This window comes from Mya arenaria, chromosome 14 (assembly GCF_026914265.1).
Source record: "Mya arenaria isolate MELC-2E11 chromosome 14, ASM2691426v1".
NCBI lineage: Eukaryota > Metazoa > Mollusca > Bivalvia > Myida > Myidae > Mya > Mya arenaria.
In genome coordinates, this window is record NC_069135.1 from 20,377,866 (window position 1) to 20,399,895 (window position 22,030).

Sequence of the window (22,030 nt, forward strand, 5' to 3'; positions counted from 1 at the left end):
ACCATCTGTTGTAAGGAAATATTTTGAACAAATGCCTAAGAATGAGAAATATTCTGATGAATGTAAATAATTTGAGATTTGTTGAACAATTGACAAGAGTGGATCATACTTCAACTGATAATGGTTAATACCAGTAAGCCTATTTTTGTTTTTGTGATAATACAAGTAAATATGTGGGGTGATCTGGAAGTTTGTAGACTGTTCGTAACTATATATGTTCTTATTTATAGTCTCATCATATGAAACCTCAAATAAACTTGGATAAGCATTTTTTTATAAGCATGCAGTTGAAATACAAATGCATTTTATATTATTATCATATGCTGAATAATCAGTGTCCATAGCAATGCGCATGGGCATACCATACCTGGAGCATGTAAATTACTAGTATGCATTTTTCAGCATTTATTAAATTCGTCACCATCACATTTGAATGCATTTTCTTTTCCATATCACTCCGTGAAATCATCTACTGTCCAGCTTCATTTCTGAAATGTTGACGTTTGTTGGTGTCATAAATGTTATATTCAGTCTTTAGTCATGTATGAAATTAAGCAAAATCTCTCAATTGACCCTATCTTCACTTTTTATGACAATGTGATTTATAATTTATGTTGTCTATGAATTTTGTAAACGTTTAATGCTGAATAAATGTTATGTGATATTACAAATCTTCTTCACTAAACATCTATTCAAGTAGAAAATAATTATTACAATAAAAACAAAACAGACTGCAAGTTATCATTTTTTTAATCTTTTAGTCACAAAACACAATTATTCAGTGTAAGATATAATACAGAATGTATATTTTTACAAGTTATCAATATATAGTTTTTTCCATCATATATTATATAACACATATTATATAATACAATCGTGTCATATACATCTGTTAACACAAATTAACTAGCACTGGATAACTTTTAATTGAATGATGTAAGTGAATGGGCTTTATCATGTTTATCCCTTCCAACCAAGTTTGAGGTCCCTAGGCCCAAGCATTCTTCAATTATTGATTGATAATTGATTTTCAGCGCAAGGTCACCAACACCTTTACCTTTGACTGACTGACCCTAAAAATCAATAGAGTTCATCTACCAGTCTTGATCAGCTAGCCTACCAAGTTTGAGGTCCTTGGGCATAAGTGTTCACAAGTAAGTGATCTGAACCTGTGGGGATGAGCAAATGGACAGACGGAGGGATGAACAGACAGCCCAATTACTATATGCCACCCTTCATACAAGTGGTTTAATATTTCATCTGTAGTAAAGCCACTCATGAAGTATATCTTTTTGTGCTCACTCAGTCAAATATAATGCCATCTTACTCTGTATCCTATATATTTTTTTCGGATTTAAATAATGTACAAAAAACAACAAAGTAAATAGTTCATATTAAAAAGTAAAATGTATAAAAACAGTAGCAGTCATCTTAATAAAATAACTAAACTTCTTAGCAAGCTAAAGCCTATAATCCAACATATTCAAAACAGACTTTAACATTGAGTTCATAGATTAAACTTCATTTTAGTTAGAAGTAATTCTTACTTTTCGAAAAAAAAATTGCTAAGGATCGCTAGAGTTAACCACTCACATTATCTTCAATTTGGCGTTTGAAAAAAGACGGATGTTTTCTTCTGATTAAAGAATAGTCTCTCAATAGGCACAGTCATTAAAAGACAAATACTACGAAGGCAATATATGAAAGGTGAAATAATAATGACAGGGATTTCCCTGATGCAAAAAAACCTGAGACCTGACACTGACAATTTTCATTATGTGTTTACTATTATATTGAGCTATATACTAAGCAGTCCCCCATCTGGAATACCCTAGGGTAAGCTGGATTATGTTTTCTTGATTAAATTTGTCTTAAGCAAATACTACAACTAATATCCCAGAAACTAAATTTTTAATATACAAGTGTTTGTACTCATTTCCCGGACCTTTGGAGATAAATGAATAAAATTTGACTAGTGTGACATAGAAAATCAATGCAAATAAAAAAAAATCAAATACAAAGCCATATCTATATTACAAGCAGAAAAAATTATTAAAAATAAAGAAGACATTCATAACATATCATGATATGAATGTGCAAAGCGTGTAACGAAAAAAACTAATTATTAAAAATAAAATAAAAAACAACAACACGAGTTAAGTATCTATCTTGTCTTCCTGTTCCTGATCGAAAAATCAGACCGGAGGGCACGCTCCTAAGCCAGTTACGAGGCTCGCAGAGTTACTGGCCAGGCAGTGTGGAATAGGGTCGAATTTTTCAATCCGCACTTGCAAAACATAATTGATATTTTTTCTTCCATACCTAAAATTATCGATTTGTGTATAAATTTACACCGGAAAAACATTTTTGTACATTTCACCCAAAAGCGTGTTCAATGTTGTTTACTTATGCTCCTGAAGCGTAGTAAATTTAGATCGCTTTTTGAACAGGGGTATATCTAAGAAATTATGAAAGCCAGAGTTGTGGTCCTTGCTATAAATGTGTATTATCTCTGGCAACATGTTTATTAATTTTCACTTCCCATATCTTCCATAACAGCCAAGGTCAATAAGTTTAATACATATTTTGGGCGTAGTCCCTTATCAGTTTATAACAAAACAAAGATTTAAAATGACTTATTATTTCCCTAGGAAGGATTATGAAGAAATTGGTTAAGTATGTGCAGGTTAATGTTTATTAAAACACATCAACATTTTACAGACAAGCTACAAACACATATTCATAAAATAAGGGTGCTTATTTTTGTTAGTTTTTTTGCAGCCTGTAGCCAGGCAAGCCTAACAGTCAGTTTCTGTATACATGGGTACCTGTCAGTAAATAAAATAAATATTAATAGCTTGTACATTTGTATAATTACATAAAATACCTTCATATATATGAAAAGTTGTTTTAACATTCGAAAACAAACTAAACTAATTATATACTAGTATTTTCAACATCACATTTATATATGACTTCTACGCTACAATAAATAACATAATGAAATATAATTACAATGAGTTATCATAATATTTTAGTGTAAATATCATACAGACAACTTCCATATACAAAATAGCAACTTAAGACAAGAAAAAATATTCTTTTAGAAAATTCATGCTAAAAATTAAACTAGTTTTTCTCACTTTCCAACCATACACAATAATGATTTAAGCTATTTAAAATTTCTAAGGGTCCAAAATAAGGGGGCTTGTTAGGTTCATGGCAGTCATGTGCAGCTTTAAGATGAAGCGCGCATCATATTTCTATCATTACAAGGAAGTGTGTACAAAGCTATGGATGAGACAGGTGAATTAATGTAGAGATTTTCCGTACGGCCAAAAAATGATGTGATTTTGGTAACGTTGTCTTAAAAGCAGGCTAGGTTGAAAAGGGGGAGACCTTTTACTTTAGAAAATTATTATATAGTGTTTATTTTATATTTTGTGTTGGTCCATGTAATTTTGATGGCTGCACTCTCAAAGATTGACAGTTTTGACTTTTTTTATTTTTTGTTTTGTTATGTGCCATATTTTGTGCAAATGTCTGCCAGGAGAACACTGAGAGATACAAAAGATCAGGTGCAGTTTGTCATATTTCTGTTCCAAAAATTATTTTTTATGGCTAAAATGCTTTAGGAAAAATGAACTTTTCAACATAACTCTATCTCTCAGCTGATTCTGAGATGAAATATCAAAACAGATGTCAAAACTGTCAATCTGTGAGGGTGCAGCTTTAAATATGGGGTTAGTCAGATAACTGGAATCACAACATTTATTCTATTATGCCCAAGGTAAAACCTCTATCTTATAACATAGTGTTTTCTCTACTTATCCAACTGTTCAAACTTGCCCTACCGTTGCTTAAGCTACACAACTGATCGCTATGCGATGGTATGTTAGCAGAAACCAGCACCTAGGTCTAACGATCTATTTTGATTAAGGGCATTGCGTAGGTAAGGAGGGCTGTCCCATAATGCTTTGTGGTACTCTCAGTTATAATGCTGTGCATACAAAACACACCCTAGAATAAACTAAACAATGACGAGAGAAAATAACATCAAACACCATTATACATGTATACAATGTACATGAAACATAGGAATGATATAAACAAGTTAACGTTTCTTAACATACAGACTTCACTGATCTCCTTGCATTATATACAAAATTCAATCGATTTTTTTTATCAATATGCCAAACAGTTTATGCTTCAGGTCATTGGTTTCAGAAATCTGTATTTCACAAGCCATTGCCAACAACTTAATTTTTTTAGCACCAAAACGGTTTAAAAGTGATAGCTATCAACATGTCTGCAAATCAAACCGTTGCTTCATGTCAATGGTCAACATTGTTAATCACCATGTCCCTCAAGTCTTGATTATTCCGTATATACAACACTATCCTTATTTTAATTGTGAAAATAAATTCAAGAAAACATATCACAAGAATCCTGAAAAAAAATCCACAGTAGTTCGTGCTTAAGAATTGTATGTGTCCAAACCACTCATTTCAGCACAGTTTTGTAGATCATTGGCAGTATTAAAGTTGCAGCTTAACACTTGTCATTTTCACAACACATCTTACATCATAATCATGGTTCTGTATCATGTTTACTGAAGCAATCAAGCTCAATCAAAACATTGAGTCATGATTGACAATATCCTACAAAATAAAACGCGAATTATTTAATTCTTTGAAATTACCCTGTATAATCCTGTATTCACATATATTTTTTACTTAATGCATCCCGTTCTAATGAGTTCTGCATAACATTCCCTTAAAATATTAAATCACAGAGTTTTAATACTACAACGAAATATGTTTCTAGTCTTCTTTTGAAGTTTTTGACACATTGCTGTAGTCTGCACGTTCACACACATTCATCGGAGCCACATTGCACTTTTTACTTATATTTTCCTTGAGCAAAAACATGTTCTCTGCGTTAACAATTCGAAAACCAGCATGGCAATGTCTTTTCAAGTCTTTGTTTGAAGTTTTTGACAAATTGCAGTACTTTTCAAATTGAACACAAATCCATACATGTTATTGCTATTGTCACTCACTTACAACCACAATAAAGAGCTTCAACTCGGCAATCTCAAATCCAGCATAATTCCCCCATGAAAACATTTTCTCCATTGCTAGGTAGGTTGTCATGCTAGTAACACAGGTCTTCTTGTTTCCAATCATCACCTTGAAGTTTGACAAATGAAATCTCTGCGGCCATTGTTTTCACTGTTCAATGCTATTTCTCAATGTACTTTTGCATGTGATACTGTCGTTTATATATGTGACACACATTCGCATTCAGTTTGCTTCTGTTCTATTTTGCTCTAGCGTAATAGCAACTAGATCTCCTTTGCTTCAAGAGTAATATTCTCTGCCTTCCAAGCAAGTACTCCTAATACATTGCCTGCAATGTATTCTTAAGCACCCATGTATCAAACTGAGCGCCCAAGTATCAAACTAAGTGCCCATGTATCAAACTAAGCGCCCATGTATCAACCTGAGCGCCCAAGTATCAAACTAAGCACCCATGTATCAACCTGAGCGCCCATGTATCAAACTAAGCGCCCATGTATCAACCTGAGTGCCCATGTATCAAACTAAGCGCCCATGTATCAACCTGAGCGCCCAAGTATCAAACTAAGTGCCTATGTATCAAACTGAGCGTCCAAGTATCAAACTAAGAGCCCATGTATCAAACTGAACGTCCAAGTATCAAACTAAGAGCCCATGTATTAACCTGAGCGCCCAAGTATCAAACTAAGCGGCCATGTATCAAACTGAATGCCTTTATATCAAACTGAACGCCATTTTATCAAACTGAACCCCTTTATATCAAACTGAACGCCATTGTTTCAAACTGAACAGCCTTGTATCAAACTGAACTTGCATGTTTATTCAATATGTAGGTGTATGAAGTTTATCAACAATAATTGATAGACACGTTTCACCAATGACCACATAAAGGATTCATTTTGTCATATTACCCCGAAACCATATTTGTGAAAGATTTTCAACATGTACCAATCTAATTGATGATTATTCCTAGAACAGTTTCACTGAATGAATGGTCAGTTATCATTTCCCAGTACCATATTCCAATGAGTCCTTGCATCATACTGAGCTTCCTGTTTTCTTCTATATATGTGTTGTAAATTGATTGTTGTATATGTATCTATAGAGTAAATCATTGATGATTTCTAGAACGGCCTTATTGATGAACTAATCAAGTAAACAATTCTGTCATTGCCCAGTGCGGTGTTCCAAAGAGTCCTTGTATCATAATGAACTTCCAGTATTCTTCTGTGTGTGTTGTAAATTGATTGTTACACATGTATCTATTGAGTAAATCATTGATTTTTTTCTAAAACGTGTTCACTGATGAACTAATATAGAAATCAATTCCAAAGAGCCCTTGTATCGAACTGGACCTTTACGTAATTCTGTTCATGATGTTATTTAATGATTGTTCTCAAAATGGCTTCACAGATTGACTCATCAAGGAATCACTTTGTCCGAGCTTTTCAAATTGTCTGAAAATAGAAATGTACTATTTACATGAACCAGAAATATCTATATATGAAGCTCCAAAAGACAATATTTGGGAGTCTGAAACACTAGTATAATATATATTTAATTAATAAGATACAATTTACAAAACTAAAAATAAGCCATTAAAGTCATCTTCAACACCACCACCACCACCAACAGCACAAACATCAACAATGACATTAACACTGCCCCCTACATCACCACCAACAACAGCACAAACCAAAACACCAATGCCATCACCACCACCACTTCTGTCATAAGCAGAAAATGGTTTCACAAACGAGTATTTTTTTTTTTTTACATTTTCTTGTTATGTTGTTTTTTTAAATAAACATGAATCTTACCTTGAAAGACTGTTCAGTGCCTCAGACTGGGACTTGAGATCATCTCTCATCTCAGCCACATAGTCCTTGTTTAGACTTAATCTGTAAAATGAAAAATACTCTAATACAACATCAAAGACCTTATTCAACATCATTCTTATCCTTATCCTTAGACATGCCTCAGTGATTCCATTCAGTCCATTGGCCAGTTATTTTACAGTCCAAACAAAACACTAGGATTCTAATCTCAAAATTAAGTGAAATGGTTATTGAAAACAGTATTAGGCCTCAATATCACGAAAATACTAAGGTTAAATTTCTCAATCTTAATTGAGTTGAGATTGAGTTTTGACTTAATTTTTTTATGTGGAGCATGATGAAATACGGTAAGCATAGTTTTGCATTCTGACCTCAGATCGTTAACTACATATAAAACTTATTCAATCAACCATCTTACCCTGGGCCGTTATTCATAAAACATCATAAGTTATTTTTTAACTTTAGTCAATTTCTTATACTTTCAAAAGTTAGATTTTAAGAAAGAAAAAGTGTTTTTAACAATTAATATAACAGGTTTTTAAATAAAAGCAACGAAAAATAAGCATTTTAGATTTTATTTAGTAATTTTATCATATGGCCGGTCAGATACTTAAATAAGAAGTTAATGAAGTTTAGCAATGACCGGTGTTTTTTTTTTTTACCGGCCCAGGGCCTCAATGAATACACACCCATCCAGCAGTTCCTTTATCTTGATAAATCTTTTTCTTTTGCTCTCTTCCCGTGCACTGAGCACTGAGGTCTTACTTTCCAACCTGGATCGACTCATGACGTTTTCCGAGCGCATGACAGGGGGAAAACTCTCTGGTTTCCCTGCATTAAAGTCCAGTCTCTGGATTTTGCTTTCTACTTTATTGAGGCAGCGTTCAATGTCACTTTTGTAGCGCAAACTCATCTGAAATATTCGCAATACTACGACATTAAATGTGATTTTGATTATGTAGGTGTAGCAAACTTCAATATGATTGTCAAGTGAGGGCAGTGGTATGCAAACCCAACAAGTTGTCCCATGTTTGATTCCCCGCCTGGGGATATGTGACCTGAGTTTCAGGTCACCAAAATGGAAAAGTGGGGCTTTCACTGAGTGCTCCAGTGTCTCCCTACAAAACAAGATAACACTCTACCAATACTATGCCAACGAGAGTGACTTAGCATAAGTTCATATATAACTTTCTTAACAATCAATGTAAAATAAATAATAAAATAATATAAAATAAATAAACTTAGATGCTTCCATAGTGGGAAACAAAAATAGAGCAGTAGTGTTTATTTAACATCATTCAAAGACACTCTATTTCAAAAGACATTTGCAAATTAAGTGAAACTGAAGAAAAGGGCTGGACAGAAAAAGTAAAACTATGAGGATAAATAACTTGAACCCCTGGCCCCAATTTAACAAAAACCCTTAAGTAAAATCTCAATCTCAGTCTCAACTCATTTTACCACATAGAATTAAATGTTATTAAAAATCTTACATGTTTATACTTTTTTAAAAACGCATTCACTCAAAGGATATGTTGATTAACGCCTTCAGTCAAGATTCCAAGGGAAAACTTTTCTACAGCCAAAACAGTATTTGAGAACAATAATTTTTTTATAACAATTTCTCAAAATATATATTTTGCGCTAGAATTTGTTTTCTTTGAAACATTGAACATCTTTCTCTTTCTTTCAACACATTCAATGAGAAAATATCTTTTCAAAAGCCAAAAAAATAATTTTGAATCATACGATCCTTTCATGTGGTTAATTAATTTGAGATTGAGATTTGACTAGAGTATTTTTCATGATATTGGGGCCAAGTTTAATACAGATCCAAAACCAAATAACGTCATTTATTATACAGCCTTCATAATTCTATAATCAATGTATGGAGGATAATCCTGGGTTCCAGTGTAAGATTGCAATATATTTCAACACTATGCCAATCACGAAATATTGCTTTTGAGGCTTGCTTGGTGAAATATATTACGATCTTACACTGAAACAAACAATTATCCTCTTTGTACATAATGGTACTGAATGACTAAACCCTACCCTGTTCAGTCTTGATATAAAGTCCTCTAGCAGCTCAGCCAGCTGCAGCAGTTTCGATTCAATGTGTTCACTGACTGCCCGCATCTCACAACCCTTACTGAAATGGACATACATGTGTATGTAAATAAAAAAAAGTATAATAAGTTAACAGACTTTAACATTCTACAATTTAACTGATGCTTTAAGCTTACATGTAACAGACAATTTTCCAATCTACAGTTCCTTTCATGTTTTTAGCTTACCTATTCGAGGCTTTTTCATTCTACTGTTTAACTCAGACTTTTAGTTTATCTATACCAAACTTTACCATTCTACTGTTAAACTCATGCTTTTAGCTTACCTATACCAGACTTTACCATTCTACAGTTCAACTCAGACTTTTAGCTTACCTATAGCAGACTACCATTTTACTGTTAAACTCATGGTTTTAGCTTACCTATACCAAACTTTACCATTCTACTGTTAAACTCATGGTTTTAGCTTACCTATACCAAACTTTACCATTCTACTGTTAAACTCATGCTTTTAGCTTACCTATACCAGACTTTACCATTCTACTGTTAAACTCATGCTTTTAGCTTACCTATACCAGACTTTACCATTCTACAGTTCAACTCAGACTTTTAGCTTACCTATACCAAACTTTACCATTTTACTGTTAAACTCATGCTTTTAGCTTACCTATACCAAACTTTACCATTCTACTGTTCAACTCATGCTTTTAGCTTACCTATACCAGACTTTACCATTCTACAGTTCAACTCATGCTTTTAGCTTACCTATACCAGACTTTACCATTCAACAGTTCAACTCATGCTTTTAGCTTACCTATACCAGACTTTACCATTCTACAGTTCAACTCATGCTTTTAGCTTACCTATACCAGACTTTACCATTTTACAGTTAAACTCATGCTTTTAGCTTACCTATACCAGACTTTACCATTCTACAGTTAAACTCATGCTTTTAGCTTACCTATACCAGACTTTACCATTCTACAGTTAAACTCATGCTTTTAGCTTACCTATACCAAACTTTACCATTCTACAGTTGAACTCATGCTTTTAGCTTACCTATACCAAACTTTACCATTCTACAGTTGAACTCATGCTTTAAGCATACCTATACCAAACTTTACCATTCTACAATTAAATTCATGCTTTTAGCTTACCTATACCAAACTTTACCATTCTACAGTTAAATTCATGCTTTTAGCTTACCTATACCAAACTTTACCATTCTGTTAAACTCATGTTTTTAGCTTACCTATACCAAACTTTACCATTCTACAGTTAAACTCATGCTTTTAGCTTACCTATACCAGACTTTACCATTCTACAGTTAAACTCATGCTTTAAGCTTACTTATACCATACGTTACCATTCAACAGTTCACCTTTTGCTTTTAGCTTACCTATATCAGACTTAACCATTCTACAATTCAACTCATGCTTTTAGCTTACCTATACCAGGCGTGGAAATTGCCAAACTGCTCCTTTGATTTCGCCAAACAATGGTCAGTGAACAATGACTTTATCTTAACACAGTTTTCACTTAGTCGACTCCTGAAAAGATGCAATAATTTTCTTAATAAGTTTTCAGCTTGAAGTCACAAGCAGGCCCTTCATCTTAAGCTTTACAGGTTTAAGTATCCATATTTCATATGGCTAATTTACTTGTTTATTTTAAACTACTTGTTTATTTTTTTCAAAACAAAAAGCAGTAAATCATGATTGTTTTCAAAATAATATCCTTTTATAGTCTCAATACCCTTCAAAGGGAGGACATAATACTTTTTATTCCAAAACAAAACTAGGGCTATCACAGAATGTGATTAAAAACACTGAATACCGCCCTCATAGGGAAAGGCAATGAAATATTTAGAAAACACTTATTGAAACGCTTATCAGTCAATGGTAAAAACTATATGCCAGTGTTCAAGGAAGGGCCAAGTAAACAATTGACCTCGGGCAAATAGTTATGACTATTGACCAGCAAGCCATTCAATAAGATAATATTGATGTCTTACTTCTCGTATTTATGGATCTGTTCATCGTTGAAGCTCAATGAAGTTTTCCTCCTGTTTTCGGAGAACTGCTGTTTTATCTTCAATATCTGTTCCACCACTACCTGTACCTTGGCGGTACTGCGGATAAAAGATTTGAAATGAGAAGTCTTCATTCAAACAAATCGTAAATAAATGACATGACACAGATTTATATAATCAGCTTAGTTTTTAACTCTCAGACCAAATTCCTTCATGTTTTAGTGCTACATGCAACCTACTATCATTTATTGCATTATCTGACGCCTAAAGACTTTACACAACGTATTCCAGACTGCCTAAAAATGTAAAATTTATTTCAGGATGCAATGACAAAAAGTATCAGAATCTCTGTAGAGCTTTTTTAATGACTAACTTATGTATAGTTTTGAAATCTCCTATGCAAAGGTGATTCCTGGGTTATTTCCAGTACAAGTTATCTATGAAGCTCGCAATTTGAATTGAATCCGGTACATTCTAATTATGAGTCTGATATGCTGACCACTTTGTGATCGCCTTCATAAATGGTAAAGACTCCCAAAGAACAATCCAATGACTTAACTTGATACATGTTCAACATATATTTCTAAGAAGCTTTTAAATGTCTATTTTAATGCATTTCTACCTTCAGTGCTCAAAGTACAACCCTGCAAACCCTGCACTGGTTATATGCTTTTGGGGCTTGCTAAAGTTCTTGAATTATATCTGGCAGGGCTTGTTGAAAAAAAAAGGCAAACAACTAATATAATGACTCGGGTTTGTTTGTCAAAAATAGATAAATAAAAAACATTAGTTCTCACCATCTATCAGAGGAATTACAGCCCGTAGAATCATTCCACAGTTTCTTTAACTGTTTCTTGTTCAGCTGATCTTCCTGAAGCTTGGACAGAAGGCTCTGAACTTGGTATGATAGCTCAGTTATCTGTAAAATTATAATAAAATTACTATTTTCTATATGTTTAAGCTGTTAAAATGTTTTATGTATTTGAACTATCACGTCAATATTTAACATTGGCCTAGTCTTTTGTATAAAGAAAATATGACGTTCATATTGCAGGATTCAAAGAGATTTCAAGAGCCTTCATGCAATTTTCAAGGACTATCATAAAAAAGAAACTTTAAAAGTAACACATATTTTCAAAAACTTTAAAATTAGCAAGCTGTGAAAATACTAGTTAAAGGCGCTATTTTTAAACGTAATAACTCAGCTGAGACAGCTACAATATATTATTTTAATCATGTTTAATGATGTATTAATGGCCTTAAACTAGCTCGTATTGACTATTCCAGGCTTGTTTTGTGGAATTTATGTATTTGCTGATTTTGGGACCATCTGGTGTCTAGCCCTTAAACATATCATATGTTAGTAGGTAAAAATTTGACACTTTCAATCAAAATGATAAAAATGTCAAAATATGTTGATATGGGCTATCTGATATCAGTGTGCCGAGTACTAAACCACACTCAAACCCACTCAAAAATGTCAGAAACACCTATCCATATATAACAGGTGTTTAACAAACATTTAATCTTTTTTAATATTATCATGGTCTATACCATTCTACCTTCATATATTTTTGTTAATCAATTTTTATCTTATGAGTAATATAATTTTATCTTATGAGTAATATAAAAACCAAATAAGCACAAACAGTGTAGTTGAGGTCAACCCAAATTTAAAATTAACTTCCACTATTTATTTGATCATATAAATTACAATATAACTCTTCTTAAAGCAAAATATAACCAGCAAGATAACGGGATCAGTTTAATGTATTTATTCCGGCTTGCATGTAACAAATGCTCTACCTACATTGCTTATGACATCATATCCTCTTTGTCATCGCTTTCTGACATCAGATCCTCTTTTAATTTCAAAAAGCAGAAAGGTAAACTGCACTTTTTTCTCTGAACATCACCAAGCAATGAAACAACCATTCTCAACATTTTTTGGAGAAAAAATAATATACATTACCTTTTTAGATTCTTCATCTGTTGATTGTCTGCTGCTTTCATAGAATTGGGTTAATTCCAAACATATTGAGTGCAGCTCTGAGTCATTGGTGTCAGTCAACAGATTGATCATTCTTAGTTCTCTACTGAACATTTGAATAAAGTTTTCTTTCCACTTCAGCGTGGTATCACAGTTTTTGGACAGGAACAAATTATAATCAACAAGGTGGCCGCATTCATGATACACCTCATTTCTGAAAAAAGAATTTATTATTAAATCTAAAAACTATATTTTCAAGAGTTCTAACAGCTGATAATTGTCAATCCTGGGGGTCTGGTTGAGTACTAGAAATATGTGTCCAGAGTAAGGAAAAGAGGGAATTAGATCTCAGTAGTAGTTGTTTCAAAAGTCATTTATATATGTTTCAAGGTACTTCCAACTGTTTTATTGCAAATGTAGGAGCTGAAAACAATCTTGACAACTGTACAAAGTCTGAAGTTAAAAGCTCTCAAACCTGATTACAAGGTTTAAACTTTTATAACCCCTGGTGTTTTTTAGGCTTTCAAACTGTTAATGGTGTGATTTGGCATAATCTAAACATTCTTTGTGTTTTTAAGCTTCCTTTTCATATGACCTAAACAATAGTACTTAATAATACAATTTCCGTCCACCTATGTCTCAAATAAACTTGCATCTCTGCTCACTTCTACAGTATCTAGTTTATTACTTCTTCCAGCGGCTGTTAAAATAATATTATAAATGCCTGTTGATGTTGCTACCATTCCTGTCATCTGGGTTGGAGATTTTGTCCATCTGGCATATTGCATAGCCAATGACTCAGCATTGAACACGTTATCTTCTCACGTCCTCTTAAGTTTTATTTTCATAACTAGACCACATACATATTACTAAATATTGAGTTTGACTCCTTCAATAAAATATTTGGCTACAAAATCAGTTGTATGTCTATGATTGATCTTTATTATTAACAGTCCAAATGATGCTAACAGGAGCCTCATTCCACTGGTCACTTGTCGGGGTTGTTGTCAGAGATGGTCAAAATAATCTATTTGATAATACAACAATGTGCTTTTAGTTATTGAAGCAATATAATCCCTTTATAGTCAATTGAATGGTTGAATTACAACAAGCACTGCGTTGATAAGTTTATTCTAATTTCTTTTAGCTCGATCGGGATGAAAACTGAGAGCTTAAAGAGTCACCCTTGAGTCTGTTTCCTAGGTAGAAACCAGTACTGGTGTCAATTTTGAGAGGCCATGAGAACATAGCCTTGGTGGGGCTCAAACCCTCTTTAGTGAGAGGCAGAAACCTTTACCACTAGATGACCCTCACCCTGGTGGGGATCAAACCCACAGAGAGGCGGACACCTATACCACTAAACCACACTCACCCAAAATTGTGTTAATAAAGTTTGTAAACAACCCTTCATACTAACATGTACATGTGCACAGATCTTCTCATAAGATCCTGTTTAAGGCAGTATAGCTCTACTTCCTTCTTAATAAAACACGCTATTGCTGAACACTGCTTCGAGACGGAGTAATCTTCTGATAGGGATGTGGTGTGGAATTTTGGAAACTCCTCTGAAATAGTAAATAGCATTAAACATAAAAAGTTTTCTTCAGTACTTATAATATTACATAAACTGTATAATATATGCCTCCTACAACACTAGAATCTGTATATTGAATGTGTCACCTTTCAAAAGCTAGCAATGTTGTGAAACCAAATCTAATACCAACTTAAATACCTTGCTTTACCTTTAACCTAAAACTAAGGGGTTATCTACTGGTCATGCCTAATAATCTTACAATATTTGACGTCCCTAGGATGAAGTGTCTTGGATATATGAAACGAAAACCTTTCTTATAGAAAAGGTCATTATGACATTGACATTTACTTTACAGACCTTAATATCCATTGGGGTCATCTATTGACCATGACAAACGTGAATACAATGTTTGAGGATTCAATATCAAGTCATTTAAGAGTTATTGATCAGAAACTGTTTATCTAATAAAAGGTCACCATGACCTTGACTGTTGACCCCAAAATCAATAGGGGTCATCTACTGACCTTGTTAAATCTGCATTCACAGAAGGACAAAAGGATGACTCATTAACAAGTTATTGATTGGAAGCCAGTATTTTTAAATAACGGCCACCACAACCTTGACCTTTGACCTTCTGACACCAAAATCAATATGGGTCATAAACTGACCATAACCAATGTGCATACAAACTTTATTGATCAGAAACAAGTGTGATGATGATGATAATGATGATGATGATGATGATGATGATGATGATGATGATGATGATAATGATAATGATGATGATGATGATGATGATGATGATGATGATATAAAATTACCCTCAAGTCTTGTGTCCTGGGTAGAAACCAGTACTGGTGTCCTCTTTGAGAGGCTATGAATATGTTACCCTAGTGGGGATTGAACCCAAAACATCTTTGGTGAAAGGCCGACACCTAAACCACTAGACCACTCTTACCTCCAAAGTTACTTACTTATAAAATGTTGCGGGAATGTATTTGTATCATCATAGTCCCTATTATAGCAGAATATCGGGTTATTGGCCGTAATTCCATCCGGGTAGCTGTGAATGGGTAGCATAGGCTGAACACAGTCTTTTAGCAGTTGGCCATCAAATATAAGCAGCTGATCCGAGTGTTGGATGTCTGTTTGTTCAGCAATTAACTCTTGGAGGTTAGTTAGGCTGAAATGCACATCATACAGCTCTGGTTACAAAAATAGACCTGATAGCACAATTATAGCTCTGGTAATGAAAATAATAATGATAACACCATTAGAGCTCTGGTAATCAGAAATAAATTTGTTCATACCATTAGAGGTTTAATAATGAAAATAAGCCTGATAACACCATAAGAGACCTGCTTATGAAAATTAAGCTGATAAAACCATTAGAGCTCTAGTAATGAACTAGAAATGTGTCCATAGGACACGGATGCCCCCACTTCGGTTTTTTGTCACAGAAAATAAGCCATAATGATTTTTGAAGTATTTTTGGCAAAAAAGGGCCGTAACTCCTAAATGACTAAAGCGTTTCCATGACTATCGAACTTGATCAAGATATTATGGTCACAAACATGTGTTTAAAGTTTGGTGAGGATTGGACAAACAGTTTTCAAGAATTAGATCGGAAACAATCTTCGGGACGTATTTTTCAAGTCTTTTTTTGCAAATAAAGGGCCGTAACTCCTAAATGACAAAAGCGATTTCCATGGCTATCGAACTTGATCAAGATATTATGGTCACAATCATGTATGTAAAGTTTGGTGAGGATTGGACACATACTTTTCAAGAATTAGATTGGAAACATATATTTTTGAAGTATTTTTGGCAAAAAAGGGCCGTAACTCCTAAATGACTAAAGCGATTTCCATGACTATCGAACTTGATCAAGATATTATGGTCACAAACATGTGTTTAAAGTTTGGTGAGGATTGGACAAACGGTTTTCAAGAATTAGATCGGAAACAATCTTCGGGACGTACGTACGTACGTACGTACGTACGTACGTACGGACAAGGGCAACCCTATATGCCGCCACTTTGTGGGGGCATAAAAATAAACCTGATAAAACCATTAGAGCTCTGGTTATGAAAAATAAACCACATCAAACCATTAGAGTTTTGGTTATGAAAATTAAACTGATAAAACCATTAGAGCTCTAGTAATGAACAAACCATTAGAGCTCTATTTATTAACAGTGAGAGGCACACGGCATTCAGATCACTTAAATTTGAACTTAAAAGTATTGCATTATTTAACAAGGTATTTGTTCGATATTTAGTAAATTAAAGAAATAATGATTTATTTCATCACACATCCTGAAAACAATACATATATCATTTACTTACTTCTTGTTGCTGTCAATATAAACTTTAAGACATCTCCAAGTATGGGAGCAAAATACATGGATAACTCGTTTTCTGATGATACCCTCCACATTGAGGAATAATTCATCAAAGTTCCAGACTTTATGGGGGTCAGCCTCGAGTAATCGGGCAAATATCGGGGTGATCAGGTGTTTTACGCCTCTGAAATAAAGAAATTCAAGAGTAAATAACGTGTTTATTTTCAGATATTGCTATTTTTATCATTTTTTTTTTTGAAATTTGCCTATTTTACATTCTAAATGCCCAAACTACATGTATCAAGCATTGAAACGCAGAACAGTTGCATTTCTACTTGGTTGTGTTTTTTCTATTTATTTTTTTCTATCTTTTTGTGTGTTTTTTTTTTGGGAGGGGGGGGGGGGTCATACAGGTTCAATACTTAAAATATTTTGAAATAATAAGAGCAATCTAAATTTAAAGAGTATCAGTGCATTACTTTTTCAAGTGCTGAAGATATATTAAGAAATATGATTATGTGTCTGCATAAAAGGGAAATCTGAAATATCATCTGCTGAATAACTTAATGAAACAAATGAACTCATGACAGTGCATCATATGAGGTGTTTGTCACAATTTTACATTTTTATACTTTCATGGAATAATAACTTCAAAATTCATTTACTGTCTTGATAAAATAGAAGAGAAATAAGCAGAAATAGGTATCATGGAAATGTTTGGAAATATTAAATTGGGAATCATATCTTATATGTTTTTCATTTAAAAGACACACAAAATACCTAACATGAACCCCAATTCACAACATGGGTGCTGCCATTCCATTTTTGTTACAGGCAACTATGATGTCATATTTTGCGCTTCAATCATAATGTCCAGCTTACATAAATGTTCTTTACTTACATTATATTTCCCGCTTACATTATATTTCCCGCTTACATCATATTTTAGCTTACAAAATATTTATAGCTTAAATTATAATTCCTGCCGACGTCCTATTTCTAGCTTAAATTATAATTCCTGCCGATATCATATTATATTTCTTGCTGACATCATATTTATAGTTTACATTATATTTCCCTCTGACATTATATTTCCAGCTTATATTATATATCCCGCTGACATCATATTTCCGGCTAACATTATATTTCCCACTGACATCATATTTCCAGCTTACATTATATTTCCCTCTGACATCATATTTCCAGCTTACATTATATATCCCGCTGACATCATATTTCCAGCTAACATTATATATCCCGCTGACATCATATTTGGAATTTCAATTTAATTTCTGGTGACATCATATTTCCAGCTAACATTATATATCCCGCTGACATCATATTTGGAATTTCAATTTAATTTCTGGTGACATCATATTTCCAGCTAACATTATATATCCCGCTGACATCATATTTGGAATTTCAATTTAATTTCTGGTGACATCATATTTCCAGCTAACATTATATATCCCGCTGATATCATATTTCCAGCTAACATTATATATCCCGCTGAAATCATCTTTGGAATTTCAATTTTATTTCTGGTGACATCATATTTCTAGTTTAAATCATATTCCTGCTGACATCATATTTCTAGTTTAAATCATATTCCTGCTGACATCATATTTCTAGCTTACATCATATTCCTGCTGACATCATATTTCTAATTTAAATCATATTCCTGCTGACATCATATTTCTAGCTTACATCATATTCCTGCTGACATCATATTTCTAGTTTAAATCATATTCCTGCTGACATCATATTTCTAGCTTACATCATATTCCTGCTGACATCATATTTCTAGTTTAAATCATATTCCTGCTGACATCATATTTCTAGCTTACATCATATTCCTGCTGACATCATATTTCCAGCTTACATCATATTCCTGCTGACATCATATTTCTAGCTTACATCATATTCCTGCTGACATCATATTTCTAGCTTACATCATATTCCTGCTGACATCATATTTGGAATTTCAATTTAATTTCTGGTGACATCATATTTCTAGTTTAAATCATATTCCTGCTGACATCATATTTCTAGCTTACATCATATTCCTGCTGACATCATATTTCTAGTTTAAATCATATTCCTGCTGACATCATATTTCTAGCTTTCATCATATTCCTGCTGACATCATATTTCTAGCTTACATCATATTCCTGCTGACATCATATTTCTAGCTTACATTATATATCTAGCTTACATCATATTCCTGCTGACATCATATTTCTAGCTTACATCATATTCCTGCTGACATCATATTTGGAATTTCAATTTAATTTCTGGTGACATCATATTTCTAGTTTAAATCATATTCCTGCTGACATCATATTTCTAGCTTACATTATATTTCTAGCTTACATCATATTCCTGCTGACATCATATTTCTAGCTTACTTCATATTCCTGCTGACATCATATTTGGAATTTCAATTTAATTTCTGGTGACATCATATTTCTAGTTTAAATCATATTCCTGCTGACATCATATTTCTAGCTTACATCAAATTCCTGCTGACATCATATTTCTAGTTTAAATCATATTCCTAAATAATTATTTTCACGAATTTAATTGAATCATGAAAATGGCAAAGGTTATTAAATAGTAAAGCAGTTGAACATAAATGACAAAATGTATTGAATAACAATAGCACAAGTGGTATAAAGCACATAAATATTTAATTGCAGTACTATATTACATAATCAATAAACAAGATTTCCATTCTGTCCTACCGACCTTGAATTGTATAATGGGAAGTACAACATTTTTACCACAACAGGTTGTACTATGGGTCTAGTAAGGAAGCAGCCGTAAAGCAGAGATTTTCACAACTTCACACATTGACAGTGCACAATGATGTTGCTTCACATTATGCATGTCTAAATATTTTTTAATATGTGAACATCGTACAATTTCAAAACTTTAATTAATTTTTTTTATCTCTGATGCTAACCATACCGGATTTTCCAGTGCTGCTATAACTAAATCAATCGATGTGAGTAGCGTCCCTTTAAAGTGAACGTAAAAAACACATTTCTTCCATTTATTTATCTTTTTAAGCAAGTTCGGCCAGAAATGTACTTTGATTTGTTTTGCAAAAGCCTAATACCATAGATAGGACGCAGGCATTATCTTAATGGGAATTCTAGTAAAAAAAGTGACTCCTGTACACTGATTTATGGTCTATCAAATTTCTAGCCTATATCATATTTTGCGCTTACGTCATATTTCCTGCATACTTCATATTTCCCTTCTTACATAATCATATTTCCAGCTTACATCATCATATTATCAGCAAATTTGGTACAATATGTAAATGGCACAGGCTTATGTTAACATAATGGTATCTTTTATATGGAGACCAACACTAGAGTTTATGTCTGTCATTAAAATAAACCAAATACTTCCAAAATGACGTTTATAAATCTTCCTTGTTCTGGATTATGTAATGGGTATTTTAATTTGGCTGATAGCCTTGTATGGTAAAGTTTATCAGGAGTGTATGTATTTTCAATTAAGGAAAAATAACCCTTACAAAGCCAAAAATTTGAAACTATTATCATTATTATTATTATAAAATATTATTATTATTATTATAAAATATTATTATTATTATTATTATTATTATTATTATTATTATTATAAAATATTATTACTTTTATCAAATATTTCTAAAATTATTTATTTGGTTGGTAGAGTCAGTTTACCCAGATCAAATGTTTTTGTTTTTGTGTGCCTTATTATTAGACCACAACAAATTGATCATTTTTTCGTCGGATTTGCCGCACATAAAATTCGAATAACGAAAAAAAAAAAAAAAACTTTTTTTTTGGGCCCGCACATATTATTTTGCCGCACCGATTTTTTTTTGTGCATACTTCTCAATTTCCCCTATTTTCTGAATTTCTTTTACTTAAAAATTAAACCTGCAATGTTAGGTCCGGGTAACCGCAAAACAGCTGATATATGTTGACAGTCTTTTTTAACGAGCATATTTTGCAGGACGCACCGTTGTATTCATTTCCGGTATTAATTTTCAGTTTACTAGTAATAAAGTTTTCGTAACATAAAATACACGTTTTAAGTGAAAATCAGTGTCATAGTCAATGGATTATAGTCTTCAGTAAACAATAGCAGTTTCACTGCGTCGAAGGCAATAATTATCTATGTGTGTTTTAATAATTCATTGTTTTGTACTCAAAATTTAGTGGTAAATAATAACTAAATCTGATTTTGAGCGCAAAACTTCTATTCAAATACACGCCGGACACACGACTTACAACCATTGAACATGTTCTCGTGAGTTTGGTTTTTTTAAATTCTAAAATGCATTTCTCAGTATTCATATACTCAAGTGTTATCAACAGATAAAAAAGTAGGACTTGTAAATGTTTTAGAAACAGTCTGTATTTACACATACAGGATTATAATAACATCAGTAAAACCAGAAAATACAACCTTTTATAAATATAATGACTGTTTTAATTTTCTAAATTCTTTGTTCTTATGCACCATTCAATTGTAGTACGGAATGAATACAATAGTTGTTCTTTTTGGTCTTCGAATAATTGCATGTTACTGTGAGGAATGCTGTCTTTACAATTGTATCCACATTTAAATTGCTGATGCAATGAATGTTAATAGTAAAGCACAGGATCTTATTGCATTTGTTAAATATTGAGACAGATTAACATGTGATACAATCAAAACCTTTTAATTATAACTGAGAACCTTTTTTTTTCAATTAAAAAGCATTTCTTATCATAGTTGTATGATAAATTTGGTAAGAAATATATATACATTTTTTTTTTTTTCCGCTTTTCGCTCACCTCTGATTTGCCTTAAATTTAAAAAAAAAGTATTTTATTTTTTTTCCGCTCGCTCGCTCCTACTTTTTTTTGGCAAAATCCGTAGAACAAATGATCAATTTGTTGTAGCCTTAGAACTATTATTATTGTTATTATTATAATCATTATAATTACCTTTTTGAGTCATTACTATAAATGCGAAAATAACCCAAAATGGTGCATCTTTACATTTTAATGGTTATGAAAGCTAAACAGGAAGATGAAGTTGCCTACCCACACAAAAAACATACTTTTATTGAAAGTAAGACTAAGCTACGGACAA

General features: G+C 32.8%; 1 protein-coding gene across 4 annotated transcripts in view; it reads right to left on the reverse strand.

Annotated features, from left to right (window-relative positions):
• Positions 1-732: 732 nt before the first annotated feature.
• LOC128217920 (serine/threonine-protein kinase TBK1-like) overlaps positions 733-22,030 on the reverse strand; it is a 54,419-nt gene continuing 33,121 nt past the window's right edge. For all 4 annotated transcript variants that reach the window (XM_052925383.1, XM_052925381.1, XM_052925380.1 and 1 more), the window contains exons 9-19: positions 16,893-17,072; positions 15,519-15,727; positions 14,428-14,575; positions 12,993-13,224; positions 11,818-11,939; positions 11,003-11,119; positions 10,437-10,538; positions 8,975-9,071; positions 7,609-7,832; positions 6,902-6,982; positions 733-6,538 (exon numbers count right to left, since the gene is read on the reverse strand). In XM_052925383.1, the coding sequence (XP_052781343.1) occupies positions 6,478-6,538; positions 6,902-6,982; positions 7,609-7,832; positions 8,975-9,071; positions 10,437-10,538; positions 11,003-11,119; positions 11,818-11,939; positions 12,993-13,224; positions 14,428-14,575; positions 15,519-15,727; positions 16,893-17,072 (1,573 nt within the window). In that variant the 3' untranslated portion in view covers positions 733-6,477. The remainder of the gene's footprint in view (positions 6,539-6,901; positions 6,983-7,608; positions 7,833-8,974; positions 9,072-10,436; positions 10,539-11,002; positions 11,120-11,817; positions 11,940-12,992; positions 13,225-14,427; positions 14,576-15,518; positions 15,728-16,892; positions 17,073-22,030) is intronic.